The 20,013-nt window shown below is 51.0% G+C and overlaps 2 protein-coding genes and 1 long non-coding RNA gene across 5 annotated transcripts in view; 2 read left to right on the top strand and 1 right to left on the bottom strand.

The window, feature by feature from the left end:
- Positions 1-5,165, top strand: part of SLC67A1 (solute carrier family 67 member 1) — a 51,165-nt gene extending 46,000 nt beyond the window's left edge. For all 3 annotated transcript variants that reach the window (XM_090140570.1, XM_090140571.1, XM_031613982.2), the window contains 2 exons: positions 530-650; positions 4,217-5,165. In XM_090140570.1, the coding sequence (XP_089996696.1) occupies positions 530-650; positions 4,217-4,404 (309 nt within the window). In that variant the 3' untranslated portion in view covers positions 4,405-5,165. The remainder of the gene's footprint in view (positions 1-529; positions 651-4,216) is intronic.
- On the bottom strand, positions 5,120-6,661 carry PHLDA2 (pleckstrin homology like domain family A member 2). The gene is made up of 2 exons (XM_031613983.2): positions 6,061-6,661; positions 5,120-5,558 (listed from the first exon to the last, which is right to left on the bottom strand). The coding sequence occupies exon 1, from the start codon at positions 6,465-6,467 to the stop codon at positions 6,069-6,071; it is 399 nt and encodes a 132-aa protein (XP_031469843.1). The 5' UTR covers positions 6,468-6,661; the 3' UTR covers positions 5,120-5,558; positions 6,061-6,068.
- LOC116242947 (uncharacterized) lies at positions 6,285-11,937 on the top strand. Its single transcript, XR_016466728.1, has 3 exons — positions 6,285-6,372; positions 7,148-7,225; positions 11,573-11,937. It is a non-coding gene; the product is annotated as an uncharacterized LOC116242947 (long non-coding RNA).
- Positions 11,938-20,013: the final 8,076 nt, after the last annotated feature.

Here is a 20,013-nt window from a genome sequence, read left to right as displayed (position 1 = left end):
AAAATCAAGGAAAACAAAGAAACACAAGAGAAAACAAGGAAAGATCATGTAATACAAGGGTAAAGAGACCCAAGGGAAAAGGGGGGGAAGCAAGGGAAGACAGTGGAAAAAAGAAAGGAAAATGGGAAAATGAGCAAACAGTTGAAAATAGTGGAAAACAGGAGAAAGTAGGGGAAAATAGGGGAGAACAATGGAAAATAGGAAACAAAGGAAAGAAAAAACATGGATAAACAGGTGAAAACAATGGTGAAGAGTTTAAAAAGAGGGAAAATAAGTGAAAACCAAAGAAAACAAGGGAAATGTGATAAAGGGGTGGGAATCAAAGAAAAGCATGGGGAAAGCACTGGAAGAAAAAGGATGGAAGACTTTGAGATGGCCAAAATGGCACCATCACAAATCATTTGTGACTCCCACAGTTTACCTAAAAGTCATAGATTTGGCTTGAGATAGTTTTCTGTATTGCTTCTTGCTACAAAGCTGCTTTCTGTGCTCTCTCATGATCCATGTTCCACTGTGTCTTGTCACTTAGGCCCTAATGAGGACCGTATGGCATTACTGCATCATCGTGGTGCCGCTGGTGTTTGCCTTCAACATGCAGGGCACCATCACGGACAGCATCCTCACCAAGGCCGTGCCTTCCTCTGACACGGGTAAGGCTCATCACAATCATCAAACTTGTCTTTTTCCCTTCTTTGGGTCCATCAGGTAGTGGTGTTTATACAGTGCTGAGTAAGCATCTTGCTCCCAGGCCACCAGGGCTTTTATTAGGCCTGGACCTTCAGCACCATTTGCCCTGCACAAGGTGAGGTCCCCAACCTGTAGGCTTTGTTCTTTGTGAGCAGTTCCCTCACAAAGCAGACACTGACTCCAGTGCCATCATCCCTATCTCAGCACCAAGCCGTCTGCTTTACCTCTCTCCCCTTTGGCCATGTTTCTGTGAACATCACTGCATTTCTCTGTACACCGGGGCACAAATCTTCGTGCATGCAGTATTTCTTCAGTCGACAAAGATACTTCCATGCAGGATCGTACTGAGAATCAGATTTAGAGTCCATTAATGAAGTTTATAAAGCACTTTGGAGACGCTTCTGGATGAAGAGCTTTTCTAAATGTCACTCCAGTAGTTTATTTGTAGAATTGAAGGTTGCTTCTGCTTGTCCTTCATGGCAGGGGAGTTAGGCTAGATGACTTTTAAAGGTCCCTTTCACCTCAAATGATTCTATGACTTTGTTATGAATGCTGGGATCCCGCAGTGTTCAGGCACAATGCTTCCACCTGAGAGAGAAGCCCTGGCAAGGGATGGGGTGTGCTGGGAGCCAATCTGCTGCTTCATGGTTTGGAGCAGCACTCATCAGGGAGGGGGAATATTGGAGGAAGGGCACCAAGGGGCTCTAGGGCATGAAGCAAGGCTGGAACTCATCCAGATTCTGCTCAAAGGGGCTTTGTAAAGAAAAATGGAGCATTGCTCGGCTGTTAAAGCCAGCCTAGAGGCAAAATTCAGTCAGAGAGGAAAATGGGTTTAGTTGCCTCACCCTGATCCTCGCTTGCGTATGTTGTTACGACAGGATGGGATGGATGCAGATGGGCGGGATGGAGACAGCCCATGGGGTGGCGAGAGAACATTTTGGGACACTGGGAGGGTATGGGCTCTGTTGTGCCCATCCATCCCAGGCTGATGCCATGCCACATGCTCCTGGATCAAAACCAGTATGATGAGGAGGGAAACAGTTGGCATGGAGGATCGCAGCATTGGATGAAAACCATCTTTATCGGTCCTTTGTGCCTCTCATCCTGACAACATGCTTCCTCCTCGTGGTGTTCCCCAGGGAGGAGGCTCTGTTCCCAAGCAGGGCAGGAATGTCTGACACAGCAGAGCCGTGGCCCTGCAAGCTGCCTCCCTGCAGCAGCTGTGGCGTGGGTATCCCTGGGGGCAACACCGCCATGCAATGCCGCTCCAGCACAGGGGTACTGCACCCATAGGGACGGCAGCTAAAGCGTGTCTCCTTCCTCTGCCAACCCAAAACTGGCTCTGCAGGGGACCCATTTAAGGCCACTCCTACAGAGGCTGATGAATTCCGCAGAAGGAAACAGAGTGAATATGATTTCATTCGTTTTCCCTTTGATATTTTTTTTTCCCTCCCCATCTTCAAAGGCAGGAAGGGAAAATGTTGCACGGCACACATATGTGCTGCTCCACCGGGTGTGTGAGCTGGTGGGAGCGCAGCCCCAAGCCAAGGCGGGCCCACAGCCACACAAACACTCCTTGTCCCCCGAGAATGGGGGTCTTGTTACTGCTTTATGCATGGAGGCAGGGAGGAAGCAGAGCAGGGCAGCATCCTGGACCCATATCTCGTGATTTGATTTGCACATCAGGCATAGAGCCTTAGGAGAAGAGCCTGCAGCAAGTCTCAGCTACCGGCCCCCCAGCCTGGGGGAGGAAAGGGAGGGGAGAGAAGAGAAGAAGGGAGGAGAGAGGGGAGAGGAGAGGAGAGGAGAGGAGAGGAGAGGAGAGGAGAGGAGAGGAGAGGAGAGGAGAGGAGAGGAGAGGAGAGGAGAGGAGAGGAGAGGAGAGGAGAGGAGAGGAGAGGAGAGGAGAGGAGAGGAGAGGAGAGGAGAGGAGAGGAGAGGAGAGGAGAGGAGAGGAGAGGAGAGGAGAGGAGAGGAGAGGAGAGGAGAGGAGAGGAGAGGAGAGGAGAGGAGAGGAGAGGAGAGGAGAGGAGAGGAGAGGAGAGGAGAGGAGAGGAGAGGAGAGGAGAGGAGAGGAGAGGAGAGGAGAGGCTTTTTTGCTGTTTTGATGACTTGTTACTGTTAAAGTTCTGAAGTTAACTGGGATCCATCACATGAGCTGCTTGGAAATGGAGCAAGGGCTGATTTACAGTGTCTCAAAGCTCCGGGGCATCTGACACGAGGGATCTAATTTAAGCCCATTAAATAGAAATTATCTTTCTCAGCAATGTGTTACAGGCCTGCTGAGGAGAGCCCAGCCTTTCAAGACAACGAATTTCAGCTCAGAAAAAAAAAAAAAAAAAAAAGGAAAAAGTGCCTCCTCAACCATGAGAGCCAGTTTGGCAATTGCATGTAGTAATTAGTTTAATTCAAATACCCAGAGGGGAAAAAAAATAATTGCAAAACCTGCCCAGAAAGTTTGGTGGTTGTGGGATTGTTCCCATTGGCAAAGGGTCAGGCTGAGGTCCCACCCATCGCTGTTCCCATGTGCAAGAGGAGCTGGGCAGCTCTTCAGGGAGACTTCCCTCTCCGTATGTCACACCTATGCCCTCAGTTTGGGCTCACTGCACAAGTATTTTAAGCATTTTTGAAAGAAGTGCAACAGTTCCAGGCCAGTGTGACACCAACCCATGTCTGCCTGTCCTCCCTCCAAGCTGGGATCATTTCTGCATGGTCACCATATAGATAGCACACTGGGATCCATGCCTTGCAAGCAGGACAGCTTCTCTCCTCTCCTGAATGTCACTGGTGGTGATTCAAGTCATGTATTTGTGGAAAAATGATGCCAGTAGCTCAGTATTGGTACTAAGAATAATGACTGAGAACACCATTTCTGAGCAGGACCTAAGTTCCTTGCCCATACTTAGTGTGGGCTAATTGAGTTCTAGCCTGCATGGTGAGAAGCCTAAGGTTGTGGCTGCATCCCGTGTGACATCCTGGTGGAAAAACCTGCCCTTGCCCCAGTGGAGGTGCTTCCCTTCCTCCTGTTCACCATGTAAATGCATGCTCTGCTGGAAGGAGAACCGGCCGAGCCAGGTGAAAGGCTCCCAGTGCCATCCAAATGGAAACATCCATTCCATTTGCAAGGCTGTGGGGGTGAATCTCACGGCAGCTGAGTCTCTACTTCTGCTTTTAGTTAGCTATTCTTAAAGATGTAGTTAGCCCTTTCTAGCTCCTGATGCACTCCTAAGAGCATACAGAGCAATACATAGAGAATACATAGCAATAACTGCTTGGGTGGGCTGGGACCCCTCAGGTCCCTACAGCTGCTAATTATGATATTGAAAAGAATTGCATGCTTTGCTTTGGAAGTCTTCAGAGTGTCCCTAGAAGCTGCCCTCATCCCATCCCACCCTACCCCATCCCATCCCATCAGGTTCAGGAACATCTCCCAGTGCCAAAGGTTCCCACTGATGGTTTGAGGCTGTTTCCTACCCCAGCAGAGGGAGGCTAGTAACCCTCATCCTGACATCTCTGCTGTCTTTCCTAGGGGCCATGCTGGGGATCTGTGCCTCTGTCCAGCCCTTGACGAGGACAGTGGGGCCAACCCTCGGTGTCATTCTGTACAAGCAGTTTGGAGTCTCCTCCTTTGGCTACTTGCAGCTCATTGTCAATGTCGGTTTGTTTGTTTATCTCTTAAAGAGCAAAAGCCCACTGAGAGAGACAAAAAGCCACTAATTCACGAAAGCTGCCTCTTCTCTTTTTTCCACAGAAATAAAGAAAGGAACGTTGTTGTATGTTCTCTGGCATTCTTGTGCTGGAGGCACAATCCCACACTGAGCCCCTTCTGCTCTCACTGCAAGCTGCTCATAACTAAATACCTTGCAGCTGCCTCCAGTTTCATGCAAGAACTAACTGATAGTGGCAGCAGGAAAGTTACCCAAAGGGAGTTACCAAGTTTGAAGCATTTGCAGAGAGCACTTTTTGCAGCCCTGCCTGTCAATGGAGCTCAGCACTGCCGGATGCTCTTGAGCATACAGGTTGGTTAATAGGCATTGAACCTCACAAGACAAAACTTCAGCAGGTTGTGTCCCCCTTTCCAAAAGAGCACAGCTTCTTGGACTGCAGGAAAAGAAGCACCTCACTCATTCCCAGGCTCTTTATCTAGAGCTGGGGACAGGTACCAGCAGGCAGAACACGGTATGGTTGCAGGGAGCTTTTGTGCCACCTTTAGCTGCCATTACTCAACTACACAAGAAAACATCCCAGAAAAACCCTGATCGGGCACATGGAAGTCTCCTGTATTCCCTCCCTCAGTGCATTTTTGCTCCATGCTCTCCCCTGCAGACGGATTACCGGGGGCTTCTTCACCCCACAGCCCCGTCCAGGCCATTGCTGCCTTACAGCCCCCGCACCACAAACAGCACCCACAAAGTCACAGCACCACCACGTGTAGTAATAAAAAGTGAACATTTCAAGTAATTTATTTGGAATGGACATATTAATGCAAAAGCAATATTAAGACCGATAACTGCTGAAAGACATTCATCAAAATAAATACAAATATAGATACTACAAATAATTTAAATTGTGTCAAACACCACCAGTCAGTGTTGAATCTTCCTTGCATCTCATAAATAGAGGAGAACCGTTCGCGAAGCCGCGCCACCCAAAGCACGTGGGCGCTTCGCTGGAAGTCCCGTATGAAAGTCTTTGGTTTTTTCTTTTTCAAAATGCATCTCAGGCAAAGCTCAGGGCTCTTTGCTCAGCAGCCTCCACAGGCCTGGAGAAAACCAAGCTGCTCCCAGCTATCTTCCGCGCTTTCCTTCATTGGTACCCTGTCCCTTTTCAGTCCAAGACACTTGCTCTGGTTTACCATCCAGCAGTACGCTCTGAAGATAGCAAGAGGAAGCAGGTTAGTGAAATGAAAGGGCAGGGGAAAAATTAAAATAAAGGGCTTTGAATGGAGAGGAAGCACTCAGCACTCATCGCGGCATTTGCGGCGTCTCTATAGGGCGTTCGGCAAGGAAAGCTCTGCTGAGTGCCATTTCCTACCCCGATAACTCTCCGCCACAGACACGCGTCTGCCTATCGCTCGGCATTCCCAGCACTGTGCCCCTCTCCCACCCGGAATTCCCAGCATGGGGTTTGGGAAGGGTGAGTGAGCCCCAGGAGTCGGGCACAAGAGCCGCAGGCACAGCACACGCTGCGCTCAGGGTGCGGCACCCGGCTCTGCGCTGGGAAACACGAGGAGTGGCCGTGGGAGCCCCATTGCCTTGCTGTGGCACCCAGAGCACGGTGTGTAGGGGATACATAGGTAAGGTTTGGTGTGCGGGGGATAGAGGTATCTCTGTGGGTTTGTTAAGGGTGGGAGGAATGGGGGTGTGAGCTCACCTGGGGGCTCAGGGCGCCCGGGCCAGCCGCCGCTCCTGGGTGCCCGCTGCCTGCTCCATCTCCTGGCGGCTCTTGAAGTCCTGGATGGCCCTCTTGTTCTGGAAGTCGATGAGAGCCATGGTGATGGAGGCGTTCCAGCAGCTCTGGTCCGGGCACCGAAAGTCAATCTCCTTGCGGTCTTTGGTGACGATGGTGAAGTAGATGTATTTGCCCGTGCGCTCCACGCAGTCCACCTTGAGGATGGAGCCGAAGCCCAGCTCCTTGCCCTTGGCCCGCTTGTGCCCGTCGGGGAAAAGGCTGAGGCTGTCCTTGGTGAGCACTACCAGCTTCTTCTTCCACAGCTGGAAAAGGCTGTCGCTCCGCTTTTCTAGCTCGCCCTCGCGGATCACCTCGGCTTGCATCTTCATCCTCCCTCCCTCGTTCCTTCCCTCGTCCCTTCCTTCCGTCCTTCCCTCGCTCCCTCCCGGCTCCAGCTCCACGGGCTGCGCTGCTCCCACTGCGTCTCGAGCGGCAATGACTGAGCCCGGCCGCGCCGGGACCAATTTATTGCAATGATTCAGCGCCGGGCGCCTTCCGGTGCCTCCCCCGGGAGTCCGCCCGCCGCCCCCTCGCCGCTCCGCCTCCCGCCCGCCCCCGGCCGCGGTGTGCTCCGCTCCGCCCCGCCGGGATGGGACCCACTGGGAGCGGAGCCCGATCTGTAATGCTGAGTGGGACGTCAGCCTCGCGGTACCCTCGTGTCTGTGTCCCCGTTTTGTTTCCGTGGTGGGGATGGGGTGGCTATGATGGACATCACCTTGCAGCTCGTCTCTTCTGCGAAGCGTGCTCGGCCCCAGTGCCATCTCCGCCCCTCCCCACAAGCCCCACAGACGCCTGGTTTGGACCCCAGCGTCTAATTTGGGTCCTGGCCAACGCGTTCACTTCAGCTCCACATCCATGCAGCATCGCCACGAAGCCTTCCCCCACATTGTCCTTGGGGTACCCCACCTACGCAGCTCTGCAGCAGCATTGCCCACCCTTATTGTTTTCACTGTCCCCTACAGTCTCTGCATTTACCCCATTTTCTTCCTCTTGACCCACTCCTTTCCAGGTTCAGTTCCATCGTTTCCTAGGAGCTGACCATTGTCCACTGCCATGGGGCCATTGGGGAAAGCCGGAGCATCAGGAGGTTACACCCAGCAGCACTGACATCCCTACCTCTGTGCCCCACTGATTTTGCCACTCTTTACAACACTGGTTTCCCTGATCCAGCACGATAGCCAACAGCAGCAATTTATCTAACTTCAGCAAGATTTAGCTTTTCCTTGCCAAGGGAATGGTCCAGATGGACACTATATCTGGACAAATACTCTGGCCACTGAAATGTCAAAATTCCTGCCCAAGAGATTTCATAAGAATAAGGGATCTGAAGCAGGTAGGACCAGAGATAGAGCCTAAGCTGAGTTTTCATTATTATTACTATTATTATATTATTATTCTAAAAAGGACTCCAAAATGCAGCAGGGAAGGGTCTTTGTGCACAGGAAATGGGACACCGCTTCAAACAGAGCAATCTGGCAGGAAAAAAGGAGAGCTACAAGAAACAGCTGCAGGAAGTCCCCCAGTCTGGAAAGCTACAGGACGCAGCATGTCTGTGCACACCTTGCTTCAAACGGTCCAGTGCAAAGCAAAATCTGCTTTTCAGTGAGGCTCACACCTGCAGGTGGAGGTCAGAAGCCCCCTTTGGGGTTTGTCTTCCTGCTTTGGCTTTCATCAGGGTGATCTGCACCGAGCCATGAGCAGCACAGAACCTTTGTTGTCACAGCCATCAGCGTGTCTTAGCATGGGGGGAAAAAAGAATGCTCAAAGAGTAGATAAAAAATGGGTTCTTGCAGCACCAGTCCTGGTTTTCATTGCATGTCCACTGTAAGAATTCTCTTCCTTTCTACATACATTGGGCTTGCTACACGGATAACCACAGAAAAGGAAAGCCCGGTGCGTTAACACACCATAATTCGCTGTCATTTGCATTGTGGCCATGCAAAACTTGCACAGAAATGGTCTTAAAGCAAAGCAGTGGTGACACCAACAGCCCTCATACCAGGCAGCTCAGCTTAGAAAAAGGAGAAAAGTGTCTGCATTGCCTTTCAAATAATATGAGTTAATGAATTGGGTGAGGAATTGACAAGGAGTTAACAGCTCTTGGCACCAGAATCTGGGACAAGTACGATGTTTCCAAGCACAGTTTGACTACATGTGGGTGTCCCTTCCTAGAATAAAACAGAACTGAGGCAGCATCCACATCCATCTCCCACCTGCAGAGCCCAGCAGGGTGCTGCCACCTCCCTTTGCAGTATCCCTCTCCCAACCCACGAGAAACCCTGTTGCTATGTGTCGTGGTGCAGTGCATGCTCCACAACCGGGCTTTTGCTCTTCATTTGAGTTTTTTGGGTTTGTGTATCCTCCCGATAGCAGAAGTGGGTTGCCTTAGTTACACAAGTCATGGTGACAGCACAGCAGCTACATGGGCGGCTCCGGGAAGAATGCTGCAATCAGGGCTCACACCAAGAAAAATTAAAAAAAATATATATGTTTTTGAATGAGGAGATGGTGATTTATCTCCTCTGCAGCTCTCCCCACGCACCCTGCAATGGGGTCTCCAGCGGGTGGTAGTGATGCATTCAGCCCAGCCCAGCCCAGCATCTCTCCCTGGAGATGCGGGGCTTCCACCAGACACATCACCCCTTGCTCACACCCTGCATGCTATCAGCATTTCCACTGCTGTAATGTTATTTTTCCCGTTGCTATTTAGCTGCTGTGATCCTAGCAATGTGTGCAGCCCCTGTGATGGGTCTGTGCTGGGCAAGGACCACAGATTCAGCCAACATTACCCCTCCGCAGCAGGAAGTGGAGAATTGAGGCCATATGACTTTTTTTTTTTTTTTGTCATAATGATTTCCTTTCCTTTAAACCTGACATCTGTAGGAGAAGAAAAGCCTGCTTACAGGCTTGAGGTTGTAATCCTGCCAGCTGAAGTCGATTAGTAATGGGGAAACATACGCTCTCGCCTCATAAACTGCTGCCTTCCGAGTTTCATTGTTTGTGTCAGAGGGCGGCTGTCCCCACAGGCACCCATGGCAATAGATTAGTGAGCATTGGGTCCCTTGAAATCCTGGATTAAAAAGAGCAACAAACAGAATAGCTGCAAACTGGCAGTGTGGAACTGGAGAAACAGAAGTGAGGAACGGCATTTTGTCATGCTTTCACATATATTTTTCCTTTTTTTTTTCCTTTTCGTTTCTTTCACATTTTCATAATCTTTTATACATATATGTATGTGTGTATATAACGTAATGTGAGTATTCCTCAGGAACACTGTGAAATTTAGGGTTATGATTTGTTATCATCCTCCACCCTCACAAACTTGCTGGTCCAAGCAGTGCCATCAGCTCCCAGCCTGTGACCCGGGCACAGCAGCTCAGCTCTCAGGGCAGAGCCGGGCAGGGCAGGGGCAGATGCTTTTGTCCTGGGGCACCTCGCTTGGGAAGGTCTCAACAAGACAGATGGAGGCCACCAAGGCTGTTTGTTTAATGATTACATAAAATGAAATGCAGCGGGGCTGGAGCTTTTCAGCTGGTTTGGGGCTAACTTAAACAAGGGCAGCAGCGGAAGCATCTTTCCTCAATCTGCGAGAGTTCTTCATGCCGTACGCAAGCCATGTATTAATCAGCAATATCACGTAGCCTCAGTTGCTCAATTTACTAATATTTATCTGACTAAGACTCCTTTTTCCAAAGCAGCTGGAACATGTTTCATCCCACTGACTCAGTGTGTTGCCGCTGTGTGCTGTAAACTGCTGCACACAGTCATGAAAGCATCATGAGGGGCCAGGGGCAGAAGGAGTCATCTCCAGGAAGCCGGTCCTTCACCAGGCTCCCAGTGCTGCAGCCATACAAGGGCAGGAGCACTGAACCCACACGGGCACGTTGGGTCAGTACAGCAGTTACAGATGTGCACGTGTGTTTGCTTCTGCCCAGAAGTTGTCTCCCCATCTGTGACACACTGGGTAACTAGTGATAGGATGAGGGGTCATGGCCTCAAGTTGCATCGGGGGAGATTCAGGTTGGATATTAAGGAAAGTTTCATCTCAGAAAGGTGACTGCCCAGAGGTGGAGTCACCGTCCCTGGAGCTGTTCAAGAACAATGGAGATGTGGCACTGAGGGACGTGGCTCAGTGGGCATGGTGGGGATGGGTTGGGGGTTGGACTTGATGTTCTTAGTTGTCTTTTCCAACCTGAATGATTATATGATTCTGTGACCCTGTGTAGAGCACATTCTGCACGCCTGTACATCATGCTGGTGTTTAGTCTGAGTACAAAAGCAACAAATAAAAAAGAGGCTCATGTTTCCTGGTTCTTGAGCACTGGTCATATTGCATGGATCCCACCATACAGTGCTCATATCCATGGGTCTTATCCCATGTGGGACCTGAATACTTTCAGAATCTAACCTGTGCCAGTAGGTTAGCACACAGCCCTGGCTGCTGTGGGATGGGCTGTGAGCCTTCAATGAGAGTCAAAATGGTTGAGGATGAGGGAACACTGGTGGCTTGCCCTGAAATACACCACATTTACTGGAGTGCTCTGGACATTTTGTCTCCCAGTGAGCCCAGAAGATGCTTTGGGCTACAACTCATGATTTTAACAAGACGGGACATTCCCAAACTTCTTCCTGGTAGTGTAAATATTTGGGCAATCTTCATTTTGCAGTAATGGTAATAAATGTCAGAGACCTCAGCCCTGATTGACGTTGATGTGCTCTCTGCACATTAAGTCTGCGGTGGTCCCACATGGTGCCAGTTAGTCTGCAGCTTCCCATGGTGCTGCCAGCTCACCTTTTTTACCCTGCTGTGCTGCAGTGATAATATTTACTGGAGATCATGAAGATCCAGGCCTTGCAGCAATACAGTGAATTGTAGGTCACTGCTCCAGGCACCCTGCCCCTTTTCTGCAGCCAGTAAGGTGGCTTTGAATCATCTTTGCCTTTTTTTATCTGTGTATAGAGATGCTTCTCGTAGGAAATCCTATGGGTGGCATCGGCCAACACCTGTGAGTGTCATTGGCTCTCTTAAGGCCATCCTCTGGCCATAATTTGGAAGGAGAGGCGTTGGGCTGACCGAGCTACACATCAGTGCTTCCGTATGTGTGAGCGCATAAGCTGGGAGGAAAAGGACATCCCGTCAGAAATGACATAATTTGTTGTGCATTACAAAAGTTCATTCTCTGATGTAGAGACAACTGCAAACATGCCAAGCTCAATCACAGAATCAATCACAGAATGGCCAGGGTTGGAAGGAACCTCAAGGATCACGAATCTCCAACCCCCTTGCCACATGCAGGGCCACCAACCTCCCCATTTAATACTAGACCAGGCTGCCCAGGGTCCCATCCAATCTGTCCTTGAACACCTCTAGTTATGGAGCAATGGCCAAGCAGAGGTGCTGAAACAACCCCGAGTGTGTCCTGTTTCCTCGCAGGTCCCTGCTGTGCCACCCACAGCCCCCACCAACACGCTGAGGTCATATGGACATGACAAACATCACTGCAAACCTCACGGCGGAGATGAGGAAGGGTGAGACGTGGCTGCTGGGGCCGTTCAGCACGGCCAGCATTGACGGCTGTGTGCGAGTGGGACATCCTCACCGCCACCACGCGTCACGTCCCAGTGCGGTTTGTGCCCCAAGTCCCCTCCCAGCTGTCCCGCTCATGGAATGAGAGTCTGCGCTCAATGCATCATCCTGGCCGTGCTTTTCACTTTGCTCTGTTTTTTGGCTTTTTTCTACTTTTTTTTTTTAATCAGCAGTGAGTAAACTTTACGGGTCAACACTGAGATCAGTTGCCAGATTGCCTAACCAAAACATCAGCACATGCGAGGTGGGGGGGAGGATGGTGAGGTCACGTTACTGCCAAGATTTGGGTAATTTCCCATCTCCAGCCAGGTTGAGGATTGATCCCAAACCAAACTCTCAAGCACATTGCTGCCAGCTCTCTCTCCTTCTCATATATTTATTTACATATGCTCTCTATGCATCAGCTTTAGTAGCTTCATGAAAATAATAGAATCACAGAATGGCTTGCGTTGGTAGGGACCTTAAAGCCCACCCAGTTCCAACCCCCTGCCATGAGCAGGGCTGTCCCCCACCAGATCAGGCTGCAACATCCAACCTGGCCTTCAGCACTTCCAGGGCTGGGGCACCAACAGCTTCCCTGAGCAACTTGAACCATGGGAGAAAAAGAAAAAGGAATATCAGTGATATGTACTTTCCCTGACTTTGTTTGATTTTCCCAAAGCTCACCTGCCCCAGCTGCATAGCCTGCTGGCTTCCCACCACCCCAGCTAATAGCTCCTGATGGAGCTACCCTGTGAAAGCTGGATCTGTCTTTTCTTCCTGTCGGTTACTCAGATCCTCTCATGTTTGAACACCCGGCTCCACCTTGACAAATATTTGCAGGAGGTAGCTCGGGGCATGTCACAGCACCGGGTCTGGGGCTGTGCTGGGGGTGGGCTCAGCGCTGGGGGCTGCAAAAAGCAGTGGTGAGCTGTGATTACAGCATTGTGCTCTACACGGCCCTCATTTCACACAGCTGTGTCACGAGTGGGAAACTGTAGCCTGGGTGGGGTGGATGGGATGGGACCACCTGATCCAGAAAATGACACCTTAGACCAGCTTTAAACACACAAACCGTGCAACGGCCTAAAAAACTCTTAATGCTGATCCTTTGAGTGCTTGGACTTACTGGGCCAAATGTCATAAAAGCCTAGCCATTAACCCCCAGTTACCAGCTTCCTTTAAAAGAGGTTTCCTTTCGGGCAGCACTCACAGAGTAGAACTGAGCTGGCATTACCCACCCTGCAGTGGGTTTAATCTGAGCTTTTCCAGAGCCGCTGTAACCAGAGGGGAGTTCCTGCAGTAGGAATAAAATGCTTGCAAATCCTTTGGCTTTAATATTCAACAATTAATTGAATTATTATGGTTATTAATTATGTTGTCAACATTATTAAGTCACTGTTGCTATTATTATTGAAGATTGTAAGTACTGAGCTCCTATTCAGATCAGAGAGCAATACCAACACGCCGGTCCCACTGGCTGCCGAGTCTCGGAGCTGGGAAGGAAACTCCGGGTGGAGAAAAAGGAGTTAAGGCTCTTGGCAGGCGTTGGGATGACTCAGGCATTCCTTCAGCTTTAATAGGGCAAGAGTCAAAGTCACAGAACTGGACGGATTTCCCATAATTGGACAACCTTCACCAGAAATGAACACTCAGGCTTGCATCAGCAGTGGCGAAGGCTGCGGCAGGGTGCGGGTGGCCATGTGGGACACGGAGCTAAAATGTCGTGGCTCTTGATGCAGTCATCAGCATGGGTAGGAACAGGGTGTGCTGGGCATGGACTGAGCCTAGGCACCCCTCCACAAACATGTGTGTTTGTTTGTCCTGCTTAGAGGTAGCCAGAAAGGAGTAAATGAGAGAGCAAGTCATTCATTCATCAGAAATAGTGCCAAACGAGGCTGAAGCTCCTGACACTAATCCCACCAGCCCAGGGCAGCAGGTTTCACAGCCAAAGTCTCAAGACCCTGAGCAGAGCTGCTTAGAGGCAGGAGGAGAAGTGGCAGCTTTCAGTGTGCCCATCTCCTTCCTTCCCCCTTTTTTCCCCACCTGCCACTGCCAGAATGGCTCAGTCCCTAATCCTGGCCTTCCCTTCTTAACGAGCATCACCTCCCACGCATGATAATGGCCACAGGTGCTTGGTGGAGCTCTGCCATCCAGGATTCATTTAACCACCCATCAATTAGCACCATGCGGCTCGTGGCTCTGCCAGCAATCAGCAGCAAGGGCTGTGCTTCCTCAATGCCAAGAGAAACCTGGTGTCCCACAGGGCTGTGGCAAGACAGGTTGGTCTCAGCACGGTGTCCCTGGCACTGGGTGTTGGGGTCTGGCCACCCTGTGAGCACATTTCTTTGCAGAGTGACAAGCCCTGAGCCCAGCCCTGCCTGCACACCCGTAGCTGATAAGAGGAGCCTGTCCCTTATCTGTGGTGACTCAGCTGCTTCTCCTTCACTCACCCTCCAGAGGCTTGGAAGGGTCACACCTACTGCCAGAAATCCCCTTTCTTCAGGGACTTCAACCTTCGCTTGCCACTTATTTCCACTCACTGCTTCTCCTTCCTCCGGGACTTTTTGCTACAGCCCCCACATAGCCTCCTCAATTAGCAATTATGTCACAATTATTCAGGAAAAGGTAATCCTCTCCAGCAGATCCCTACACTGGATATTTTGTTGCCATGGAGGAGAAACGCCTTCCCACGCAATGTGTGCCCACTGAGTCACTGCAGCCACACCGTGGTGGCACCACCGAGGGAGGAGGTTGTTTTATCCCAAGAAAAGGTCCCTTTATTTAGCAGCACCTTCACCCTCCACGTGACTTCCTGTGATGGGAGCACTCCTAGGCTATGTCTTCTCCCAGAAACACTTTATTTTTGTGAACACATGCAGGGGGCACCACCGCAGGAGCCTGGGGCCTGTCACATCATTGGGGTGCCACAGGGGGTGAGAACATTGGGTATCCCAAGAGGGGCACCAGGATGAGGATGCAGATGGCTGTTTCCTTGGATGATGCCAAGGAGATCGGCAAGCTGTGGGGTACAGGATGCCAAATCCATTGGCCCATCCACCATAGCAAATTGAGGGTGAGCACTGAGGCTGCAATCAATAGGAAATGAGGGTATGGGGCTGATGAGCTTTGTGGGAGGCAGTGACATGCGGAGAGGAAAGTCAGAGAGCTTTTATCTGCCCCACCTCTCTGAGGGTGGAGGCTGCTGGATCTGGCCCAGCTCTCGCACCTTGCTTCCGTTCAGGCTTTGTTTGAAAAAAAAAAAAAAAAGAGCAGGTTTCACTTCTTGGCCCAAGGAAGCACTCTGGCCCATCGGGCACGAAGCTGGGCAAGCAGCACAGTGTGACTCAGCCCTCCCAAGTGCAGCCTGCGATGTGGCCCAGCTATATTTGCCAAGCAACTGAATCAATCATTGTACAGAAAGTGCAGAGAGACCTTGGACCTCGCTTCCATTCCTTTTTACTCCCCTCCCTTTCCCTCCTCCCATTTTATTTTTCACTTTCCCATGCGTGACCATCCCCCAGCTCCATGTTGGGGAACCACCAGCCTGGAAATCACCTGTAGAGAGAATACGTGCAAGAAAAACCCCAAAATCAAGGCGAGGGGCTACGCTTGGCCTTGGGGTTGTGCAGCTGCATGAGGCAGCTCCAGTCGTAGGAAGAAGAGACCTGGGTTGCAAGGCCAGGGGAGGGAGGGCTGCAGGGCTCAGGGCTGCAGGAGGCCATAAGGCCTTCATGCCTCTCACTGGGGCACAAGACCTCCGATGGCATGGTGTGGGGCAGAGAGAGATGCGTGGGCATCACGGGAGCCTGTTGCTGCGGGCCTGCAGCTCCTCCCCTAGCAGCAGCCAGCCCGCGTTTCACCCAGATGTTTCTGGGCTGTGCCGTGTGTGGGGAGGCATCGGTTTGGCTCTGCAGGGATTTTTGGTTGTTTTTTTTTTGTTTTTTTTTTCCCTCAGCCGTTCACTGCCCCTTTGATGTTCTGCCTCCGACACCACAGCTCGCCCGGGGCACCAGGGCTGGATCCGAAAGGCCCGGTGGCACGTCCAGAGGCAGCCAGCTCCCATCCGCTCCCCCCGCACCCCCTGAGCAGGGCTGGGTGGAGCCCCCCAACACCCACCACACTCCCTGGCATCGCCGCGGGGTCACGCTCGCAGGGGGCCGGCCCCCCTCCCCACCCCACCGCCCCCTTTAATTAAAAATTGAAATCACGTAATTACCTCTTCATTAAAGCCAATTAAAGCTGGCTGACGAGGGAGGTAGGCGGCACATTTTGCAACTCACCGCGGAGATGAGACAGTGCGCAGCGCAATTACGGCGTCTGTTTGCTTCTCCTCAACCCCACGGCTTCAATGGGGCTCGCTTTGAAAGCAGCTCCGGGTGGTCGAGGAGAAAGGCCGGGCGGCCTCTCCTCCTCATCATTATCTATGTGCCCCTCCTGTCCCTGCAGATGCAGGAGGGATGCTCCAAAGCCACGGCCAGCAAAGCCCAAGCAGCGATCCTCACCCTGCTCAGTGTTAGGAATGGCGCCTTGCTGAGCCATCCATCTCAGTCCCCAAAGAAGTGGGGCAGCTCTGCAGAGGAGCCTCCTCCAGAGCCCACAGCAGGAGGTGACACAGTGCCCCAGCCCTGTCCTCTGCCTCCACCACCCCTTTTGCTCAGGCAAGACCTCCCATCCCTCCCGCAGAGCCCCATCACTTCGCAGCCCACTGAGCTCCACCAATCTTGCAGCTTTAGATGCAGCCAAAACCCCAGTGCCATGCTTTGCCCTCCTACTGCCAGCTGTGAAATGCCTGAGAAAGCAGCCCTCGTTCACACTTAGTTGCACACACTGCACTTGTCCACATTTTGACCTGAACTGTGCTTATTAACCTTTTTTTGTATGTGTGTATGATAATAGTCTGGCATCCTTTGTAGGCGATCTTTCTTTCAGAGATCTCCTTTTTGATCTTTTCATAGGCTAAGCAACAATTCATCCTATATAAATCTGGGATTGAAAGGACGTAATTTGTTTTTCCTTGCTTTTTTGAAGCGGTGAGAGATGAAACAACTCAGGGGAATGTCAGCAGTGGTTATATCTTAATTGGTTTTTCTCTGCATCAAAATGCCTTGAACTATTCACTCGTGCGCAGCAGCGCCGTGCGACCTTTCTGCCTCTCCCAACAAGTTATAGCCCATCTCCCACTTGAGGTGTTTTCACTGTTCGTGGCACTGACACTAATTCTGCACCCACCCCTCCTCTTTCTGTCCAGGCATATCAAAGACTTTCAAATACGCCTTAAGCCAGGAGCGTGAAAAGGAAGAAGGAAGACTACATAATTGGGTGAAATTAAAAAAAAAAAGGAGAGGGAGGGGAGAACATCTTGCAGCCTTTCCCTCAGCCCACACGCTGGTTTTCCCCGACGCAGCGGCTGCACGCTGGTGGATGGGTGCACGTGGCCAACTTGTGCTCCTGCTCTCCTGACCTCAGGCTTTTGCCTGCAAGTGTGAACTTCCATCTGTTGGCCATTAAAGCCGAAACGCGGCAGTGAACACCTCTTTTCCCCCTAAAAGTTGGGCAAGCGTGCAACAGCTGCATTCAGGAGAATCATAGGATTGTTTGAATTGGAAGGGCCATCTGGTCCAATTCTCTGCAATGAGCAGTGGCACCTATGCTAGATCAGGTGCTCAGAGCCCCATCCTGCCTGACTTTGAATGTCTCCAGGGATGGGGCATCCACCACCTCCCTGGGCAACCTGTGCCTTTGCCTCACCACCCTTACTGCTAAAGACTTCTTTTTCCTTTGTAGGATGGTCATTTAACAACTCACAAGGAGTAGAGACCAATGGTCCTTTCCAGCGTCGTGCCATTCTGTTTAGTTTCTGCCCCACGCAAATGCAAAATATTATCACACATATTATTTTCCTTTGGGTCACATTGCATAATGAGCACATTCCTTTCCATCCCGCTTCCCTTTCAGCCCTTTAAGCTCTGGTATCGGCAATGCTCAACCCGTGGGTGCTGGGGGCAGAGAAAGGGTGAGCAGCAGGAGGACAGCATTGCTGCAGACCACCCCTTTCAGAGGGGAAAACTAACTGTCAGGATTTGGGCTTTTTGCGGGGTGATAGCAGGAATGTTGGTGTGAGCTGGCAATGGGAGCCAGCGCTCACCGGGTTTCATTCACCTGGGTTGGTGTCTGAATTCCCACGGTAAAACCCGGCGGGTAATGAGGCTTGTGCAAGAGCCGGGCGGCTGGGTGGAGCAGCTCGCTTGTGTAAGGGCGAGGTGAACAGGCAGAGAGGGGACCGGTCTGCAGGCAACGCTGGCACTTGGCGAACAGCTCAGCCTTCATTCACAGGATGCTTCATTAACAGCGCACAGCCTTGGAGGGGTTCATTCAGGTATTTAGATCCTTGCTTTGAACGCTTGTCAGACCTGAGCGGCTGACAGCGCTTGTTGTCCCCGGCCCACGAGAGGAGGGAGGTATTTAGGACACGGTGTGAGCACATGAGGAAAGGGCCTTGCCCGCTGCGGGTGGTGTGACCACGCTGCCTGGGAAAGCAGCACCTCCGCTCACGGGTCACAGCCGTGGTAACAGAGCTGGGCAGATGCCAGGAAACAGCACCTCCCCGGCTCTGTTTCACAAATCATAGAGAGCGATCCATGGGAAGAGGCAGAGTGGAGAAGAACAGATGGCACAGCTTTGTGGCTTTTTTTCTTTTTAATGGCTTACAGAAAGCACTGCCATTCGCAGCAGCTTGTTGAGATGATCTGCAGGAGGCCAACTCCGCATCCTCCAGCGGCTGCGCATCGAGGGCAATGGCACCAGGCAATGTTCAGCAGTCCCAAGGCTGAGGGAAACGTGGGGGAGAAGCAAGCCTCACATCTCTCCTAGGCCACAATTTGTGTTTATAGGCTCAACTGGAAGGGCTGCCTTCTAGCTCACCGAGCTGCAATCATTTCCCAAAAGGATCAAGCTGAGATGCTTCAGAAAAAGGCACAGATGAGTTCATAAGGTTATGTGCTAACACGGGGTAACTTCAGGCAGCTGGAGCATGCCTGACATCTCAAGCTCGCCTTCTGAATCACCAGATTCACAAGGAAGAAGCGATTTCCTTGTGCCACAACCAGCCTGACCTCTCCCTGCGTGTTCTCTGGCCATGCTGAGCCGGCTTCCTGCGGGAAAGAGCGCTGGCCTGGAGCTGCCATCAGGGCAATATTTCCCTGAGAATGAATTTATTGCCTCCTTTATTTTAGAACAGGAAAAGCTTGTTTTGTAAGGAGAGAGTGGAAACTTGCAAAGCCCATTTTAATTCTTCCAGCTACCACAAAGCCTAACCAGGTGGCAGCCAAACCCAGATAACTGAACTCACCGAAATTGGCTTGGAAGACAGCATCACTCAGCCATCCCAGCCACGAGGTCCCACAGACCCTAAACCTGTGCCAAAGCCCCCCAAGAAACCACAACCCCAGCTGCCAATGCAGTGCCTTCAAGGCTTCCTCGAGAGCCATTTCTTTCCTTGGCTCGGAAGCTGCTGAAACTCAGACCAAGTCAACCCAGTGTGCTCCCACAGGCTGAACCTGTTTCCTCTGTCGAGTTGCAGCAATGGTTAGCAGGCATGGATGGAGACTCATTTTTCTGTAGGTATCACCTCACCATTTTTCCAACTTCCCGCTTTGATTTTGTGTAAGACCTGACGATTTATTTGGCTTCAGGCAGTCTTCAGAAAACACCAGTTTATTCTTTTCCCCTTTTCAGCTGTAGTCTGTGTCTATAAATAACAACCTGAAAACAGATGAGAGTTTATTAAGTGCTCATCATTATCAGATAGATCAGTAATGGTTAGGCAAGGCTTGGTTCTGACAAGATCAGCTCCCTGTTAGGCTGTCCCAACTGGCATTGATGCTGCTTTAACCAAGCCCAGCTCAGCTTTCCCACTGCTTTCCCATCTTGCTCGTCAGCCTCATTACCCACTCATCTCATTTGCTCCTCCTGAATGCTGGCACATTCACTCTCTGCGTTCCGGAATTTCCCGTTTTCTCAAAATTAAAGCTCGCCTTTAAGGATTTATGCACATAAATTACACGAGTGTGCTAATATGCAGATGTTTATCTGCAGGTAGCAGCACTCCTCTTTAACCATGTAGTAGAAAGTACACCTCTGCTGTCATAAAGAAGTATCATTCAATTTCTTCTATTTATATATAAATATATTTGACAACCAGTTAAATAACTATGCGATACCCCTAACATCACTAACACTGCTATTAGGCAGCTTGCATGCATGCAGACTCCCAACTATTCCTACTCCTGACAGCCATACATCTACAC

The sequence above is a fragment of the Phasianus colchicus genome, chromosome 5 (genome assembly GCF_987193195.1).
Source record: "Phasianus colchicus chromosome 5, bPhaCol1.hap1.1, whole genome shotgun sequence".
Classification (NCBI taxonomy): Eukaryota; Metazoa; Chordata; class Aves; order Galliformes; family Phasianidae; genus Phasianus; species Phasianus colchicus.
Note: the sequence above shows the minus strand (reverse complement) of the source record. Positions and strands in the feature narration are given on the sequence as shown.